Raw genomic sequence first — 20,309 nt, 5'->3', positions numbered from 1 at the left:
TCCATTGGGATGTTATTTCTGAGCAGCTTCTGATGCAAGCCAAGTGCCTCTGTGCAGGGTCCCAGACTGGGATGGGTACCTTTGAGAAGAATTAGCAAAGCCTCAGAAACAAAGTATTTTGATTCAGGTTTGGATGAATATGTGCATTTTTTTTTCCCTGTGGGTGTTTGTGTCTGGGGGGTAGGGAAGAGTTAACTACTTATGCAAAATGAAATTATAGGGAAAAACAGGTTGGTAATCTTGTGTTTTCCCAAAAACTTCCCACTGAATTTCAGTTATTTGCTTTCAATTACTAGTACCTCCCCCTCAAAAAACAAAAACAAACAAACAAACAAAAAAACAATTGCTTAAGTCTCTGCCCTTCACAAATGAATCACTGAGCAAAGACTTAGTTCAATTGGATTTCACAGAGATGACAGGATCTGTCAGTGAGTTTAACAATGAAGGTTTTCTCCTACATCTAGTTTTGTATGCCAAGTTTCTTTGTGCTTCACCACAATTCATGTAATTCCAGTGCAAAAGTCTAACTCAAGATGGTTTCTTCAGTACAGGGAGGGATCTGCTATGTACAATTTATAACCAAAACAGGCACCCACCTAATCATTATGAGGAGTTAAATGAGTATATAATTCAAGGATATCTTGTAATGACCCACTTTTGTCTTTAATATGGACGAATATAAGATGATAGCATTAGTGGTCTGATTGGGATTTAAAACAAAAAAACAACACAATTTTGAATTCCATCTGTCTTCCTTGACAACAAGTTCCTTCAGCGGTGTGAAAATGGTTCAGGACAGAAAAGCCAATACCAGAACACTTTCCCAGCTAATAGATATCAAAACCCCTGCGTGTTTTCTTGTAACAAAGATCAGTAAAACAAAGAAACAAAGCCAACTAGGATGTGCTGCTCCCTCAGAAGGATCCCAGTAGAGCTCAGTCTTGGCTGCGCCCATCACAGAGTCTGCACACCACACGATCTAGCCCTGGAAAGCACAGAGAAGAACTGAGTTATATCCTTAGGCCATTGAGTCACATTTGAAGCCTATTCCCTTTTATTGGATAATAGCCTATACAATATATAACCAGAAAATTGGCAGCTCCTTTACACTGCTATTAGTGTTAATAGCTAATGAACTATAAAAGCGACAGGGTTTTTTTTTCCCCAATTGATTAATTTAAATTTAACCTTAATTTGTTTAGATCTCACTGAGAAGCCGCTACCTTATTCTGAGCTACAACTGTTGCAATTAGCAGAAGTATCCCACTGTGAATATAAGGCTGATTGCATGCTATGCATCTATTGTGAGATGACACTGCTTAGATGTCTGTTGAAGAGATCAGACAACTAACTCCAAAAATACAGGATAATTTGCAAATATTTAGTCAGCAGCATATTCTGAAATGGACTGTTTCCACTTCAAAAAACATATGCATGCTTTATAACATGGTAACATGTTGTGGGTGGAAAATATTGCATGCCTTACTTATTACACCCACCGTTTCTGAGACTCATTTTTATAGCTATGAACAAAATGTTTACTTTTTTGTGATGCATTTCTGTTTTCCTCTTTTTATCTTCAGAATTCTTACCACTTGGATTCTAACAGCATCTCTGCAGAGCAAGTAGATTTATAAAGAAGATGTAACACTTGTGGGAAATTTGTGTCATTGTAAAGTAGTACAGGAATGAGGGGAGGAATGTGTGTAAATTGTTCGTAGTTGCTGTTTTGATGCGGCATGATTTTGTTGCTGGGAATTCATTTTGTTGATGTAAGAGAAGTTTGTGAAGTTTAGGTGATGAATCTTTATAAATGTATATTTTCATAGTGATGTGTTTTTGTATGTATGTAATGCATATTTCTATCGTGAGCTTTCAAACACCCCTATCTCACACTGGTGCCACCTGCAGTGACTGGCAAATTCTAAGACATTTCTGTCTAAACTTTTAATGAAAATAAACTATTTTATTATAAATACTAGATTGTTTGTCATCATTAGATAAACCCTAAGAAGAGGATTTAAAAAATGTGTGGCTAAACTGTAAAGACCTTCTGTTGCTCATGCTGAAGAATTAATTCTTAACAGAAAATAGAATACTGTAGGGTATCACCAGATTTTTAAAAACAGTAACAAAGTAAAATTCCGTGATACTGGAGCACATCCAGATCAACTGGGGTGTGGCTTTCCTGAAGGCTAGCAAAGCCTACATGTCAATAGCAAGTTATTAGTTAAAAACAAAGGTACTGTAAATTATATTTTATTTTTCTAGATTACTGATAGCATAGGGTAATCACACACCAAAAACTGTGTTATCTGGCCATTCTGACTCAAAGGAGAGGGATTTTTTCATTCATTTCAATAGGATGTAAATTCCACTCCCAGTAAGAGAAACTCTGCACAAACAAACAAAACAAAACAACAACAACAAAAACACCTCAAAACACCTCACCCACAACTCCAGACACCATCATTATTATCAGAACATTATAATTTCACGTTGTCTCTTCAATATCACAGCATGGCAGAAGCCCTGGTGTTCAAGCTGAAGGGTCACCAAACTACAGTCCTTCATTGCACGAATCACTAACCTAACACGTGCAGCTGCCATGCCAAGGAGATATAAAAAGACTCACGTGTGAGGAACTGCTAGTAAACAGCCTGCTGATTAGTTCCATTCCCCAGAGGTGGAAAGAGGCAAGAAAACAGGTGGTGTCTGCAGTCACTGCCATCAGCTCTTCTAGGTCTCAGCTTCACACCTGATCCAACCCCAGCAGTCTCAAGACCACTGTGAGACTACTCCTAGCACTTCTCTCCTCTTGGCTTCCCAAGGATAAGGTAGGGGTATGATGGCTCTCAAACATTTGAAGAGGTTGATAGGTATCCAAGTGTCAAGAAGGTTGTCTGCACTTGTTGCAGATGTTTCAGAGATAAAGCAAGTATTCCCTTCTGTGCAACTTCACACAACCCACGTTATATATGTGTGGAAAATATGGATAGTTTTATGTAGCTAAGTTTGCTTATGCTAGCCTTGGTTAGATAAACTTACTCTTTCTCCAAGACATTATTTTCAAATACAATTTTCTGGAAAGGCATGGATATCAAAAATAAATTTACCTTGAATGAATGTTTTGTTTTTAAAGCAAGTGAAGGATGGGATTCCTGATGATTTCAAACTGTTGCAAAGTTTTAACAATTTAATAAATTCAAATTAATTCTGAGTATTTCTTTAAGAGACAGCAGAAATCTCCTTGAATTTAATTTTTCTTCACAGCAGAAACCACAACCTTCCTGATCCCTCAGCAGTGCTAACAACTAGAAATAGCAACTGCTTTGGCACTACCTGCAGCACTTACACCTTTCTGGGCCAGTCTGCCCAGGCATTTGGCTACTCTGTAAAGTCGTCTTGGCAGTATTTAGACACAACCATAGGCTCCTGAAACAGTCTTTCCATCTTGCACTAATAAGTCTTAAAAGGTACCAGTTTTCAAACACAAGTTAAGCCTGATAATGAAATGTAACAATTGCTAGAATTCAGTTCACCCAGTATGAAAAAGTGCTTAGTCTACATAATACAAGATGGAGTGCCCAAACCCAAGGAGAAAACAGGCAGGTTGTGTTATCTTAAATGAGAACACTTTCCATCTCTCCTCTTTGGGCTAAGACACTGCGCAGCCAGGTACACAAGATGTAGAGCAACCAGCAACCACAGCATGTACTCATGAAGCAGCAGGAATGGGATCCCACACCTGCCTCCAAGGCTGTTTGAAAACAGCACGTCCATCTCAGCTTGGTCTCCTCTGAAAGCATGACCTAGGAGAGAAGATGGAGTCATTTTTGCTTACTGTTCTGCTGGATTCATCAATACTGTCACATCCAATGCAAGCCAACTAGAAGGCATGAAGAGTGCTTTTGCTCTGTGTGCTCCATGGCCCAGAGATGAAGACTCTCTCCTAGGATGCAGAAGCTGGGGCTATCACTCAATCCAGCCAAGCTAGGTACAGCTCCTCACCCTCCTGCTGTGGTGGTAAGCAACTTCACCACCAAGATCTTATGCAAAGAACACTAACAGCATTCACTGGGATTTCCTCCTGTTCTCCCAGCAGGCTCCAGAAACTGGATTTCCTAGAAGGCTGCTAGAAGAAAGCAAACTCCCTGCAAGGAAAGACATATGTGACACAGGAAGAAACTGAGTCTTTTTTTCATGCTATTTCAGACACCTATTTCTCTCCACTGACTGCACAGAAGAGGTAGAAATTTATGTTCATTTGCTCTCTGTTAAGATATCCCAATTTCACTGTAGGCATTACCCAAGGAAGGCAAGTTGATTGGATTCACGTTGCTTTGAACAAGACTGTTCTGAATGGAAGACTGCTCAAAAAAACACAGAGAAAATAAATGATTTGTAACTGAATTAGTCTATGTAATGTTTAGCAACTATTTGACTGAAAGAAAAAAAAAGGGGAGAGAGATCTTCATTGGGCACTCGGGTGAAAAAAAAATCTTTCAAAAGTACCGGGGCAGATTCTTCCTTACTCTTAAGCTGGTTGTCTCTGGTTTCATAGCGTCATAGAATCACAGAATTGCTCAGGTTGGAAAAGACCTTAAAGATCACAAAGTCCAAATGCAGCCTAACCATACTACCCTATCTCTAGGAACCCTCTGCTAAGCCATGTTCCTGAGCACCACATCCAAAAGCAAATTCCTCCCAAAGCAACAATTTCTTTTGTACAGATATCTTATCAAAGTCTCCCTGTAAACTTTTACAGAGTTATAAATGCTTATTTGCTAAAATTATTTCTATAAGAAAGATTTATTTAAAATATCTTATGAAGTAGCACCCTCTATAATTAGTACAGAGGCAGATTTAAGTCAAATATAGTAAATGTAGCTCAGCAGTGATGTACTCCTTTGCCTACATAAATTACAGTAGCTTTTTGGCCCCTCCAACTTCCACTACAAGTCAGTGTGATGAGCAACCACATTCAGCATCAGGGAAGGTTTAGAACAATTTGTGACTGCTTTTTCAAGAAATATGAGTTCCATTTTCAGATAATTCAGTCTCTGCTGCAGTTATTATCCTTACACAGTTTAACATTGTCACATACATTGTAATAATGCACCGCATTTCTAAAGACTTGTGAGAAGCAGCACACTCCCTAAGAAACAGAAATACTGCTTATAGGAGAGGGTATCTCTGCTTCTTACAACCAGCAAATCAGAAGTTCTTACAATTAGCAAATCAAAAGGCCTATGAGTTCATTATCTGCAATCATAATAATTACAAGTTGTCCACAAAAGTAATTATGAATTTGTTTTGGTCTTTACCTAATTTTTCCAGTCAGTGCTGCTGTCTCTCTTCAAACCAGAGTCAGACGTTCCCAAAAATTGAAAAATGTCATCAAATTTGTTTCTCATTTTCCCAGTTTCACTGTAGGCAAAAGCATTAGTGGGCATAAGCAAGCTCTGGCCCCCAACTTTTAATATTAATTAAAGTAGCCTGAAGTATTTTAAGATTGCATCCCTATTTATGATGTGTAGAGTAATGTATTTTCTGGCAAGCTTAAAAGAAAGAAATGATTAAGTAATTACTGCATTCCTCATCAGTATTTTTGATATCTTATTTTAGGAATCAACATGTTATTTCTTTAAAATCTAGTGGGTAAAAAAAATAATAATAATCTTTTGCATTTTCTGGTGAACATAGAAACAGTGTTCCAGTTATAAAGCTAAATGTGTTTTTTTTCTTCTGAACATATTGTGGTTCAGATTTTGTCTAACTTCATCAGAAATTAATTTCTGTCACAAACGCTTGTTCAGAAAAAAAATATTCATCTGAAAGTATTTATCAGCCAAGAGTTTTTCATTATTGCTACTTAGAAAGCTCTTGTTCAAGACTATTTCTCTTTAAGTTGAGTTAGACAAAGTTTTTTCATGGACCTATAAACTCTTCAGATGTTTCATGGTAATATCAAGAGGTTAACACATATTTTAGACATATTTTGAAAAGGTTTATTTTTTGTCATCTGTCATACTTAATTGCTCTGAGCTGAAGTACCCTAAATCTCTCACATGCTGTGTCCATCTGCAACTGAATCTTGATGTTCCATTACTGAAAAGAAACATTTATTCTGCCCGTGTAGTTGTAGATAAGCTGTTTGCACTTATATTTTCAAAGTATCAATTTTTCCATCTGAAATAAAACTTGATATATTATTTTTTATATAAACAAATGCATAGAAACAGATTATTTAAGTTTTAATTGATCAGTAACTGAAGATTTCTTAGAAATCATATAGTAATGCTGAAATGTCAGTCATCTGAAGGGCAGAAAGGTAGGAGAGGTTTTTTATTTTCCATAACCAGTCATGGTGATAGGATTTAATACTGTGCCTAATCAAATACGTAGGGATTCAATCAGAGACTGAACAGTACAGCCATTAACCAACTTCTATGAAAGCTGCAAAGGAGGACAGAAAATAGACACAGCTCACCTTCATCACAGTGTATACTTAGTGCGGGTTGCACTGTGCCATGCGACCCTACAGCAACAGATCCAGCCTGGAGGCCCTTGCTGCAAGCAGAAGGGAACTCAGTGGGATGTGGAGCTAGAACCACCACTACTAAAAGCAGAGGAGCCAAAACCACTGCTGTGTTAAGTGGCAGTAGCTTTCTTGCATCTGGTTTACAGGCACTGTCCAGCTGAGCTGTCCTGGAGCTAAGCTGTGACCACACACCTCCATTTCAGCCAGCTCCAAGTGGACCTTGATGTTGTCTTTCAACCCTCTTTCACCACCATTGTGGTAATGAAAGGGAGAAGAGAATGAAAAATAAAAATAAAAATAAAAATGGTCACTTGATTAAATATTGTCCCAAATCCATTTTGAGTGCATTGAGATTTGCTGGATGATATGAGAGATGCTATTTAACCGTTTATGAACAGGAATATGGTTTTGGGTAGCCACTTTGTGTTTAGCTTACTTTTCAACATGCATGGATTTATTATTATTTTTTTTTTAATTAGCAAACAAAGGTCTTCCTTTCTCCTTTTTTTTTTTTTGTAGGGAGAGGAAGGGGCTGATCACCACTAAAGCAGTAGTAATGTGAAACTGGTACCATTCAAGTTCAGAAAGAACTCTGTACTTGACTCTGCGAGATCCTGCTGTTGATGCATTTTATTTTTACAGTGATGGACACACAGCTGCTTTGGTAATTCTGGTCACTCTTCAGGGACATGCTACTTTCAGCTTTGACACACATTAACATAATTGTAGCATCCAACAAGCACAGAAGTATTCTCTGCTCAGTCAAATTTGAGAAAACTTGGGTGAGGGGTAGAGGGCAACAGCTCTTCCTCCACAAGGGCTCTCAGCTCCAGCAATCCATAGGCACCAGCCTCATCTCTCTTTTATTCAGTATAAAAGTGAAGTTACTGTGATTGATAGAGAGACAGGCTACAGTGTCCTCAGGATGCTAATGCTCAGCTCTGCAGCTCTATTTATGTCAGACTAAGAGGCATCCGTGCTCTCATTCTCCAAAAATCTACAAGGCACTGGCAGAATACAGATGACCAGTTGTTGTACAGGATATAGGTATTTGGCAGGCAAGCAAGGAGGCACCAGGAAATACATACATTCTGCGAGGCACGGGTGACTCCATTTTTCCTGTAAAAATTATTCACAATTTAAAAAAAAAAAAAAAAAAGGAGAGAGAACAAAAAGTATGAAATACCTGGTAGGTATCACTGTTAACAGCTCTAAGCTTTGGATGTACATGAAACTGTGGTTTCTATCTCTCATGATGACTTCACCAGCTCTGAATTGCCTTTGACCATTAACTAGAATTTCACTTAACCTGAGATTAATCTTGAAAGACAGGAAATGAAAGGTAATGGTGAGCAGGCCTTCTGAGACATGTTTTAATCCCAGCCTCTGACACAAATATGGGTTTGTCTAGTGAAATAACAAATGAGCTATCCTTATTTCCCTGTAATGTCTTATTTCTGTAGTGTTTATCTCAAGAAATCTAGGAAGGAGAAACACTTACCCATGTCCATCACTAGCTTTTTCTGCTTCACCTTGGAATAACACTAGAGTGTCTCATTTCCACTCCTTTTCAAAATGGGGTCACTAATGTGCGTAAGTTCCTCAGTAAAATAGCATTTTTCATTGGGGAGGCACAGAAGAATCCAGATTATGCAGTTACTGGAAATCTTTTACAGAAGGGAAAGCAAAACATTGATTATTGTTTATAAACCTGCAAATGGCCTACAGTCAAGCAACAGCAGAATTTCTCTCTCCATCTCTAGCAGTTGTAGTTATTCAAAAGGCACAAATTGACCACCACCATCACCCAAGGAAGCCTGAGCCCTCCTTACTACCAGCACTTTGCAAGAAAGAAATTACAGAGAGCAGAGAACTCTCAGGCATCAGAGTAAGCAGAGCACAGCCTTCTGTGGTGCTCAGGCTTAATGGAGACCTTTAATTCAGAATGCCAGAGCATACTCACCCAAAGGCGGACAGATTAAGTTTTATAGTATATTTACAGTGTATAGTCATATTTTTTCATCATGATATGATTTTGAGTGTTACAGTGTGCCTGCAGTGCTTGGGTAGCTTTGAACAGTTTTTAAAAAGCTGTGAAATAAAGATACTTAACACCCTGCTGACACAGTTGCAGTGTCTTGTACTAGCACACTTGTTGAGCAATAAGAGAACTAAGTTGTACTTCAGCTCTGATTTATTTCAGTCAGAGATTCACACAAATGGCACACCCACGTTATTTCAGCAGGATCTTTGGGGCATCTTACCTCTCATTACACAGCACTGAAGTTTACATTGGCAACAATGAAAGGAAGAAGAACCAGCAGCGCACAAGTCATCTGTTTGGGAAGGAATTTCTCCCCACTGAAACATGAATTTGCTGTAAAAAGACATCACTGGGGAGAATTGGACTCCATCAGCCCTCATGCCCCTTTCCCTTTACAGAACTTCCACCCCTTCCCTTCTTCCAGCATAAAAGCCAGAGCTGAGCAGTGCAGAGGAGCTCTGGGAGTACCCAGTTTTACCCAACCCTCATTCTTGCAAGGTCACCAAAAGCAGAGAACTGCTCCGTGGACATGGACTGGAGCTGCCCCCGCCCTTCGACGTGGCAAAGGTACACTTGCAGCAGGGAGGGTGCTGCCAGCCGCTGGGCCACCTGAGGGACAGCACTGCCATCTTGCCCTGCTCTGAGAGCAACACTGCCGTCTTGTCCCACTCTGAGGGCCTCTGAGGGCTTTGTGAGGGGCTCAGCCCTGCCTGAGGTGCTGCCAGGATCTGTCTGACATCCAGATGCGACCTGTTGCTTTGCTTTTTCACAGGTGCAATCAGTTACTCGAAGGACTGCCACAGTGATCTGTGAAAGGAGAAGCCCCACTTTCTCTCTCACTCATCCTCACGCTCAGAGGAGCGCTACCAGCCCGCACCCGAGGGTCAGACCCTCCGGCTGCCCGTACCCTGCCCAGAGCCGAGATGCGGGATAATACCCCATCCTGGTTAACGGGGCCGTGCTGTGTCCCTGCAGCCATGCCCGGGGGACAGCAGGTGCTGCGCAGCGAGGCACGGGCAGGACCCGGCCGCCCCTTCGCGCAGCCCCGGCCGCAGCCGCGCCCCTCACGACCCTGCAGCGCGGCACGGCGGCCATGTCTGACCCGCTCCGCTCCCCGGCCCGGGGCTGCCCACCCCCCCTCCTCCCCACCTCCTCGGCCACGCTTTCACGGCTCGGTTTGCCAGAGTCGGCCGAGCAGCTAATAACATAACAACCCGGCTTTGATCAATCCGAACTAATTACCCCTCTTAATTAAAGTCTTTAGCGGTCGTGTCGGTGTTTTGGCAGAGAGCGGAGCGCAGCCTCGGGGACCTGTGTTCCCAACTCCCCCCCGGCCCCGCGCGTGTGCGGACATTCATTTCCACCACCAGGTCAACGAACGCATCATTATTATTTGTCTTTTTTTTTTTTTTTTTTCTCACGTGCAAGAGTCAAACCGAAATTCCAATCCGTACACAGCGAAGCCGCTCTGTCCATATAGATACGATAGTGAGGGGTGGGGGCAGGAGGAACCCGCGGAGAGCACCCCGCGGGCGCCGGGGACGGGCAGGGGCCGCGCGTGGCATACATACATCGAAATAATTAAAGAGGTGCAGCATTCCCGGCCCGGGTAACACAGATCCCAAATAAATACAGCAGAAATTGGCTTGGCGCTTTTTTTTTTTTTTTTTTTTTTTTCTTTCTTTCCAAACCATCTCTCCACCTGAGATGCGACAATGACCAAAAAAAAAAAAAAAAAAAAAAAGTATTTAAAAACAAGAAAAGAAAAACCGAACCAACCAGTCCCATATAAATGTTATTGGCGACATAGAGCATAACACACGGAACCGCTTAACGGGCGCATGCAGGGGGCGGGCGCGGGGCGCTCAGGGCTGCGCGGGGCCCGGGAGCAGCGGAGGCGGCGGGTCGGGGCCGCCCAGCTCGGCCGGGGGCCGGGGCAGCCCCATGGCACTGTCGTGCAGCTTGCGGACGTGCTTCTTGAGGTCAAAGTTCCGGCAGAAGCCTTTGCCGCAGGTGGGGCAGGTGAAGGGCTTCTTGTCGTTGTGGGTGTGCATGTGGAAGGTGAGGTTGTACACCTGGTGGAAAGCCTTGTTGCAGATATTGCACTTGAATTGCTTTTCCCCGCTGTGGGTCAGCTTGTGGTTTTTGTAGTTGCCTGAGGAGAAAAAGAAGAGGCGCAGGGTGCTGAGAGCCTGATGCTGCGGGGGGAGGACAAGCAGCCCCGTCCCGTCCGCAGAGCCCGGAGTTAGCGGGAAACGACAGCCCCCCTCCCAAAAACGCTTTCCCCCTCCCACGGCATCTCCGTCACAGACACGGAGGGAATTATCGAGTAAAACAAAATGGCATAAATCGCAAAAGAAAATAAACAAAACCGGCCAAAACTCTCCCGTTAGAGCCTTGAGAACAACGACGGCTGTCGGCCCCGGCACTCGGGACACAGGACACGCAGCCCCCGGCACCCCTACAAAACGAAACGCTAAGCCGGGGCTCATGGGGAACGGACGGGGGGTGGCGATACCTCGGAACGAACCTCAGTCTCCAATAACGGAAATAAACAGAGAAATCCTCTTCCCACCCTCTCCCCACCGCCAGTGATGCCGGGGCCCGCCGGTTACCTTTCTGATGAAATCCTTTGCCACAGAATTCGCAGACAAAGGGTTTGTAGCCGGCGTGGATTCGCGTGTGCGTGTTCAGGGTCGAGCTCCGGTTGAAGGCTTTGCCGCACTGGTTGCACTTGTGGGGCTTCTCCTGGGGAGAAACAAACGCGAGTCACGGCTTTGGGGCTGTCTGCGTGTTAGTTTGGCTGTTTGCAGCTGGCAGCGGCGCTGAGATGCTCGGCGCTCCCTGCAGTGCGCGGGGAGATCCGCCGTGCCCGCACGGCAGAAACCAAACGAAATCACCCCAAAGCCGCGGGCTGAACCCCTCCAAGCCCACTCCCGGCCCGAGCCCCGCCGTTCCGGGCCCCGCACAGCGCCGATAACCCCGCGGTTGCGGTGAGGGAGCGCTCACCTGCGTGTGGATGATCTTGTGGCGGCACAGTGTGCTCGCCTGCCTGAAGCCCTTCCCGCAAACTTTGCAAACGAAGGGTCTGGCTCCCGTGTGCACCGGCATGTGGCGAGTTAGGTTATAGTGTGCATTGAATACCTTCAAAGTTAAAGCGGACAAAAGAGAAGAGCGCGGTTAGCGACCGAGGGGACTGCCGTCGTGTACAGCGCAGAGCGGAGCACGCGGCGGGGACGGGAGGGAGGCGGCGGGGCTCTACTTGCCTTTCCGCAAACTTCGCACGTGAAAACTTTGGGCTTGCTGCTCGGAGAGCCGCGGCCGAACTCCGCGCTCTTGTAGGCGATCTTTTCCGAGAGGATCTGGGCGCTCTCCTTCATGTAATGCTGCAGCTGTGCCTGCGACAAGTCCTTGAAGGCCACCCCGGCGGGGAACTTGTCGGCGGGCGGCAGCACCAGCTTGTTCCGCTCCGCCAGGTACGCCTTGGGCTGCGGCTGCAGCGGGGAGCTGAGGAAATAAGAAGCCACCGGGTGGATGTTGACACCGGAGGCCGGGTGACAGGGGCCGTCGCCTCGGTTGAAATAGCACAGGGCTCCCATGGCGTGGAAGGAGGAGTGATTGACCACTCGGGGTCTTACCAGTTTGTACTGCTGCAAGGGCAGGGCGTCGCGGGGGAAATCTCCTTTCAGGCTCAGGGCACAGTTCAAGAGATCGCCGCAGCTGAAGGAGGGCGAGGAAGAAGAGTCCAAGGGCGCCTTCCTGGGCTCCGCGCCCGCCGCTTTGCCCAGGGGGTCGTACGCCACCGGCACGAAGGGGATCATGCAGGGGATGGAGGAGCCGAGGTGCAGCGGGTGCTTGGCGTCGCCTTTGGCCGCGGAGCCGTGCAGGAGCTGCGGGACGGGCACGGAGCGGGGCTCGGGCGTCCGCGCCATGATGCGCTCGATGGAGAAGGCGAGGGGCTTGGGCGTGCCGATCATGGTGCTCCTCGCAGAAAGGCTTTCTCTCGCCGGAGGAGCCGCGAGGATTTTGGTCGCCGTGTGATGGCCACTATTGTCCATGGCTGGCTCTCGTTTGTTCGCCCGCTTTGAGCCGCTTTGGTAGACGCCTCTTTTTTTCTCTCCCCCCCCTCTCTCTGTCACTCTCTGCCCCTTCTCTCGTCACCGGTCCGCACGCACGGGGAGCGGCCGCCGCCGCACCGGCAGAACCAGCTCAGCCCGGCGGACTCACGCCAGCCCATCGCGGCGCACTTTGGCGCACCAATGACTCGGGACAATCGCTGCTTATTTCTATCAATAGAAAGTGTTGTGTCAATAACGCAGCCGAGATCTCGCCAATCGTTAACTTCCAAGAGGAGAAGGTAAACTAGATAATTGCTCAATTCGCTTCCAACAGTCAACAGGAAAAGTTTTTGCCCCCCCAGCAAGCGGCTACTTTTCATTGGCGCCCGCGCCTCCCCCGCCCCGGGAAGAAGGCGGCTCTCGCTCCCCGTCCCTCTCCCCTCTCTCTCCCTCTCTCTCTCTCTCTCTTTTTTTTTTTTTTTTTCCTTTATTATTATTATTATTATTATTATTCACAATCTGCTTAACCAGGCTTTAGAGGCCAAGCAAATCCGAGATCAATTTTCTTGTTTGGCTTTAAGTGACATCATCTAAAATCATTGTCCAAGTGCTAAATAGGGATGTGAAACCCAATTCGAGGGCAGGCGCCGGGCTGTTTGTCACACGAGGCGCTGAGAAGGAGCGATGCAAGGGGAAGCGCTCGGTTCTTGCCACTTCCCAGCCCGAGCTCTCTTTGTGCGTAGGTGTGTATGCGGCTGGGAGCGGGAGGGAGACGGCTGTGTTGCTCCTGGGGCAGCTCCGAGCTGCTCGCTGCTCTCACTAAGGGGATCGGGCGGCGGCGAAGCCTTTGGGAAACCCAGCGAAGGAGACAGAGGGAGAGCGGCGTGTGGCGGCGGGGAGGTCCCGGCCGCGTCCCGCAGGCGCTGAAAAGGGTGAACAGGAGCCTGGGGCTGGAGGAGAAAGGACAGGAGGGAGGACGGGGTGCCTCCGAGATCTGAAACACCATACACATCTTATTAAATAGGCACCCAGTGTGCGCGCGAGTTCCTTTATAAATATATCGTAACAGTCCGTAAATCACACACACGTAACACAAATACCGAAACCTCTGGATCAGTATGGAAACACCAAGAAATATACAGCACTCACACATCGCTTTTTTGTACAGCTACACACACACGTAAAATACACTATATATATATATATATATGTATGTATGTATGTATGTATGTATGTACACCCAGCCGAGTGCCCCCCACGTGTTTCAGCAGGGCTCGGCTCGGTGGCCCAGTTCCGGACGGGCAGCCTCAAGGCCGCAGTTTCAGTTCGCAGCGAAACGGGTGGTCGAACAAGGACGACGGTGGGAAAGGTGCTTTGTGTCTTCGCCCCCGTCCCACCCCCTCCACTCCCCCAAAACTAAGCTGGGGTACAGAACAGGCTCCCGTTCCGTCTGTCACTGGGCGGTTCCTAAGTCCCCGGGAGCAGCCGAGCCCTTTGGCTGGAGCTCTCCGTTCCAGCCGCCTGGAAGACCGCGGCCCGGCGGCACCCTGCTGCCGAAGTCGCCGGGATCCGGGAGCTCCGCGTCCGGGCCGCTGCCGCCCCGGGTCTTTGCCGGATGAGGACACGCAGCGACTGTCGCACGACGGCATCTTCGGCCCGGCTGCGAGCTGTACCCCGGCTCTGGGCTTGCTGGGAGACGGGGACACGGAGGAAGAAATGCGGCGCAGAGCATCGCTCCCCTTGCCCTCAGCGTCCTGCCCACCCCCTCGGGACGCGGCCGGGGGGCAGCAGCTCAGGGCGCTCCCGGCTGAGGACGAGCTCAGGGCGGCGAAAGAGCAAGCGCTGCGCCGAGCCGCGCCTCGGCCGCTTCAGCTCCGCTCCGGCTCTCCCGACAACACGGACAGAGGGATCGGGCCGCACCGCCCCTTACCTTCTGCTTCCCCCAGCGGCAGCCCCGACCCGAGCCCGGTGTCACGGTGTCACCGCGCGGGGAGCAGGGGGCTGCGGCCGGGCAGCGCTGTCCGCCCGGTGCCTGCCGGAGGAAAGTGTCCTCCTTCAGAGCAATTTACATTTAATTCAATCGAGGCAAATTTCCTCTTGATTGGTGCTGAAGTAGGGAATTATTGTTGAGTGGGTTTTAGAGGCTTCAAATCCCATATACTTAATATGTTAACAGCTTGCTTTTAACTGGTCTTTTTGGGATTGACTTTTTGACATGTGGCTGAAAGTAAAATATGTAGTGTCATTCGAGCGGGGTAAATATCCCAAAGCAGCAATTACGGCCCCGCCACTGCAATTACAGCGGCCTCGGAAAGCGGGAGAGACCCTGCGATAAACGCGGCTGAGGTTATTCGTTGGTTTCTTATGGATGTGCCTCCCTTTCTCACTGCAGTACGCAGGAAAACTTTTCTTCGTAACGAATAATTGCATAGCGGTCTAAAAACATTTTATTTACATTTATTACTGTTATTTATTTTTCGGATAACACCGTCTCCCGTCTCAGAAACGGAGTTTGGCTGGTGCTGGAGCTGCCTACGGTACAGACACTACAACATCGGTGCCGAATCCCATTTCAAGCCCCGTCCCGAGCCTTCCTTCGCGCTTAGGACCGTTCCAGCGCCTCTCCCTCCCGTCCCTCCGTTGTGCTATTCCCGAGGCGGCGGCTTCACCGCTCTTAGAGCTGCTTGAGGAACCTCCGCCCGGGGCCGTTCCGTTCCGCTGCTCGGATCCCGGCGGCTCGCAGCGATCCCGGCACCGGGCGGGGGCTCCCGAGTGCCAAAGGGCCGCGACAACGAAGGGCAAAAGTTTGGCCTCGAGTTGATTTCGCGTTGCGCCCGCGGAAGCTGCTGTTCTCTTTTTCCCCGTAATCGGTTTTGTGTTTCATTCGCTCCTAAGCTATGTTCTTGATATTGCTCACTTGCATTATGATCACAACGTATCTCTCCGCGCTCTCAAAATCTGAGTCAGCGGCGAATTCATCTCTGCGTCGGGATTATTCCAATCCGATCCCAGAGGCGATTAGAGGGAGGTAAAATACCGCCCAAAGCCTAATCTTTAATTTCTTCCTTCTTAATAAAATGAATAATTCCACTGCGTTTCTAAGTAAAAAATGAATTGAAAAGGATAATAACTTCGCCAACCTTCTGTTGCGCGCATTAAGCTCTGCCTGGAAGTGTTTTACCGGGCGGCAGCGCGGGGCCGCCTCTGCTCCCGCGGGCGCTCTTCATTTCGGCTCTCGGAGGACCGCAGAGGTTACGGACGATGCTCCGCCGGAGGACCCGACCGTTATTAAGAATTCTACCGTCGAGGTCCGTTTCCAGCGCCGGGGCTGTTCTCCCTGCACAGCGGTCCCCGCCGCCCGGCTTTGCGAAGGGACGCCCGCTCGGCCCGGGACAAAGGCTCCCAACAGCCCTCACGTTCCGCGGACAGCCGCCCCTCAGCCCGCGGCCCCGCCACGGGTCGCGGTCTCTGGGAGCCGGCCCTGCCCGCGGGGCTGCCCCTCGCTCAGTCCGGGGCTCCCGTACTGCGTTTTGAAGGGCGACCGAAACGCAAGGGAATGGAAAGCGGGGCATCGGGCTCACCCGTCGGGCGGCCGTGCCGTCCGTGTCACGGGTCATCCCGGCCCCATCCCGCGGCGCACCCCGGGGGTCAGGGCAGCGGGCTCCGGTTGGTCGGGGCCGGACTGCTGCGGGTTCCCACCGGCATTTTCTCAAAAATCGGAATAATAATATATATACATATATTTGCCTACTTTTTACGTGCGTACTTTTTGAGTCTCCGCACAGCTTCGCTGTGCAGTGAGTGTGAGTCGGCGTCCCTCTGGGTAAGTTCCACCGCGAGGAGCAGGATAAAATACTGCCGTTTGTAACTGAATCCATCACAAAAGAAAACCCGTTGACACCGACCCGACAAGTGTTCTTGGAGGTAAAACAAAGTGTCACATTACGGTACGACTCACGCAGGCCCCTCTAAACCGACGACCGAACCGGGGCAAAAGGAGCCTTTTCGCGCACGAAGCCCTTAAACACAGCCGCCCGAAGTTGGCGTTGACCCCGCCGAGCGCTCCCGGCCCCGCGATCCCCGCGGGCGGCTCCGAGAGCAGCGGTCTCCCCGCTCATCCCGGCGCCGTGTCCGGGGGGACGGCGGTGCCCGCGCTCCGAGGCCCTCGGTGAGAGTGGCGGGGAGGGGCCAGCGGCAGCTGCCACCGTGAGTGACACCTCCGCACTTGTTCCTTTCCCAGTCCAGCAGCGGTTAGCCCCGTTCCTGCTAAATGAACGCCTCTCGCTCTTTGGCTCGCGGAAGCTGTTTAATGTTAAGATTCCTGAACAGGATCGGGAGCAATTAACTTATTTTTTCTTGTTCGTTCGTTTGTTAGTTAGTTTGGTTGTTTCTCCTGACGTGTTAGGAGCAAAGCGAAGCGCTGCTCGGCTGCGCGGAGGCACTGCGCTGCGTTGCCAGCATTGCGCTCGGTGAGCGGCAACAGGAGGGTCGGTGCAGGGCTAACCCCGCTCCCGTGCTCCCGGCTGGGAGACGCGAGAAACCAAGTGAGAAGGGTGAGAACTGTAACAGAACTGTGGGAAAAACAGTAAAATACACGACAGCAAAACGCCCCACTGCTGGACGGCGCTCCGCTGCGCCCGGCGGGGCCGCCCGGGGACACGGGCACAGCCTCGGGGAGCAGCACCGCCCCTACGGCCAACGCCCGAGGGTGGGTTTGTCTCCGTCAGAACGAGGGCCCCACGCCCAAGGGAGCCCGAGGGGCGCGGAGCTGCGCTGCCCATCGCCTTTTCTGCCGTTCGGCACCAAACGAGTTCCGCTCTCCCTTCGGGACGCGGGGTCCCCCTTTGCTGCCCGGGTGCTCCCATTTGCCTATTTGGCTGGAGGGCTCCGACTCCGCCCGGTTTCCCCCGGGGCAGTAAGCGGGGAGGTGCGCTGCCCTCGCACCGCGCGCTGCCCGTTCCCAGCCCTTCTGGGCCACCAACACGCAGAGAGCTGAACGGAATGAGACCGCTCCTTCCTAAGCCCACCCGGCACTTAGGGCAGGCAGAGGCTGCCCGGAGCCCCCCCGGCTCTTCTCGACGCCCGCACACCTTGCGGGGAGGCGGGTTAAACCTGCATTAAAAACATACATAGAGGGAGAACCTTGTGTCTCTGTCTGCCTGCGAGACTGTCACACAGATACTGGCCTTCTTAAGCCTGGCATTGGTTCCAGGTTCACAAATCCAGTTACTAAGAAAATATGTGAGTTGGAAAGAAGTAGAATGACCTTTGTGATGCTGTCATTTCAGTACCTGCCTTCCTTTGATGGGTGTTGTGCTGCCTTGCTAATAATAACTTACCACGTACTTCACATCTGAGTTAATTTTTTGAAAATCACAAACATCTCATAACCTCTTCATGGTTACATCATCTTCCATTTCTTCGTCTTTTGATTTGTGTTCCCCCCGCCTTCCCCCCCCCACTATTTCTTGACTCACCTCTGTCTTATTGACAGACAAATCAAGCAAGTACTGCACGCAAATGAAATTGTACAGCCAAGTGCTGGATGTCTGCATGATATATGCAGCATGCACCACAAAATTGGAGCAACTCAATCCCACAGCAAAACACAGAATTCATAGATTTTTTTTTCCTCTAAAGATGATGTCAGAGCACAGGGAAAGACCACTGCTCCCTGAAGGATGAGGAGCTGGGGGGCCCTTAGACTGTTGGAGCAGGACCCCACCAATCTATTTCAGCACCCCCAGGCAGGCAGCAGGGCAGGCTGGGCAGGGGGAAAGCACTGAGCTCAGCCCTCCAGCAGGTTTGTGATGGCCAGGCAGGGCTGAAGCCAACCCACAGCTCGGGGGCTGTAGATTCAGGATCTGGCTCCATGGGGTCTGTGATCCAGGGCATCACCCAATGCAGGATCCTGTGCTGAGCTGGGTCAAAGTCCTTGGCAGAAGGTGAGAATCCAGGTGAGATCAATCAGGACCCTTACAGCTTGTTAGTCCTCTTGACAAGTGGAATTTCAATAACGTACTCTATAGGTTATATTTTCTTCTCTGCCCAAATAAGCAGGGAAGGAGAGTTGTCAGCATTACTAAGAAGACCTTCTCAGTGTGGTGACGACTTTTTACAGAGGACAGACTCACTGGGTGCTGTTTCCCACAGCTTTTGGCTCTCAGGGCTGGCAGATGGGCTTCAGTTCTGGGCTCTGCTGGAGGAGAGCTGAGCCCATCCCCTCCCAGGCTATGCTGAGAGCAGCCACTCCTGTCCCTTGGTTCAAGCTCTCACTCCAGATTGTTAGTGAGACTGCCAGTGATGCTGTTAGTGACTGTTAGTGACTTACTGAGAACAGTGTCCAGTTTTGGCACCACTTCCTTCCCTCGTGACATCTCAGAGACTTAAAGCTTTCCTCGTGTCTCCACTGGAGAATGCCCTCAGCCCCATCTATTGGGATGAGGGTGCAGGGAACAGGGAAACTCCTGTAGGCCCCTTAGCCAGCAAAGCACAGCTTTTGGCTTTGGGCAGGTGCTTGGGACATTTCACAGACAATACATTGCATCCCTGTGTCGCTGGCTGCCTGCAGGAGGCTCAGCTCTCAGCACAGCACTGTGTAGATGCCCCTGCCTCAGTCGGGAGGCCTCAGCCCCCATCATGGGGCCAGCGTGGTCAGGTCTGCTCTGGCCTATTCACAGTGGACACCTCTGTGGGGTCTCGGGAGGGTAATGGTGGGAGAGAGGAGGACAAGCAGGGACATCTTTGCCAAGGCAAGCTCCCTCTGGCTTTCACTGGACTGGGAGCTGGGCACTACACTGGGTGTCCTGGCTTCTTCCAAGCCCTGGGGCAGCCCAGCAGGCTCTCCCTTCAAATGCTGGCAGCTTTCAGACACTGACAGCCCTTGAATGTGGGAGCAGGGAAAGCCTGGAGAAATGCTAGCAAAGTCCAAGCCAGCACACCCACCTAGGTGCCTGGGGGTGGTGAAGAAGGCTGCCAAGGCTCCTTGTGCTCTCTCTAGGCCTGAGCTCAGCAAAACTGGCAACATGAATGAAAAGAGATGTAAGGGACCTGCTCTGCAGCAGTCACCTCCCACCCTCCTGCTCCTTGAAACTCACCCTGCACCCCAGAGAGGATGGTAGGAGTGGGGCACTACAACCTCAGCACTTCCAGTCTCAAAGTCCTATAGCCTGCTTTGCAGGGAAACTTCATTGGAGCTTCACAGATCTTCAGTAAGTCCATCAGCAAAGACCCTCTCTTCCAGTGTAATATCCAGGGCTCAATAAAGAGATCAGCATCCCTTCAGGTATAATTCTATTCTGTGTTCTCTCGTATTCTGTCCACACAAAACTAAGAATCAGTCATGTTCTCTCTTGAAACAAAACCAAAACCAAACCTGAGTTTTCTACCAGTTGTGAGTTTGGGTTTAGAAAAATTTGAATTCTTTCTATCTCACACTGAAGGCATAGGAAAATGGACAGCGAGCACTGTCTGTTCATCTACCAGTAAGGGTTTTTGTTTGCTTTTCTTCTTTACAAAGCCATTGTGTCCCTGGATATTTGCACTCCAAATAATCTGCTATATAAACCATGTGATAAACACTCTATACACAAAATATGATCCTTCAAAAAAGCTCATTCTCTTGAGGAATCCATACGACAATTCAAATGTTTTGAAATATTGA

The 20,309-nt window shown here is 48.9% G+C and overlaps 1 protein-coding gene across 1 annotated transcript; it reads right to left on the bottom strand.

Annotated features, from left to right (window-relative positions):
- Positions 1–10,453: 10,453 nt before the first annotated feature.
- Positions 10,454–12,646, bottom strand: FEZF1 (FEZ family zinc finger 1). The gene is made up of 4 exons (XM_031615766.2): positions 11,855–12,646; positions 11,598–11,732; positions 11,204–11,336; positions 10,454–10,743 (listed from the first exon to the last, which is right to left on the bottom strand). The coding sequence occupies exons 1-4, from the start codon at positions 12,644–12,646 to the stop codon at positions 10,454–10,456; spliced, it is 1,350 nt and encodes a 449-aa protein (XP_031471626.1).
- Between the last annotated feature and the right edge of the window lie 7,663 nt (positions 12,647–20,309).

This window comes from Phasianus colchicus, chromosome 1 (genome assembly GCF_987193195.1).
Source record: "Phasianus colchicus chromosome 1, bPhaCol1.hap1.1, whole genome shotgun sequence".
Lineage (NCBI taxonomy): Eukaryota > Metazoa > Chordata > Aves > Galliformes > Phasianidae > Phasianus > Phasianus colchicus.
This window is presented reverse-complemented; position numbering and strand designations above follow the sequence as displayed.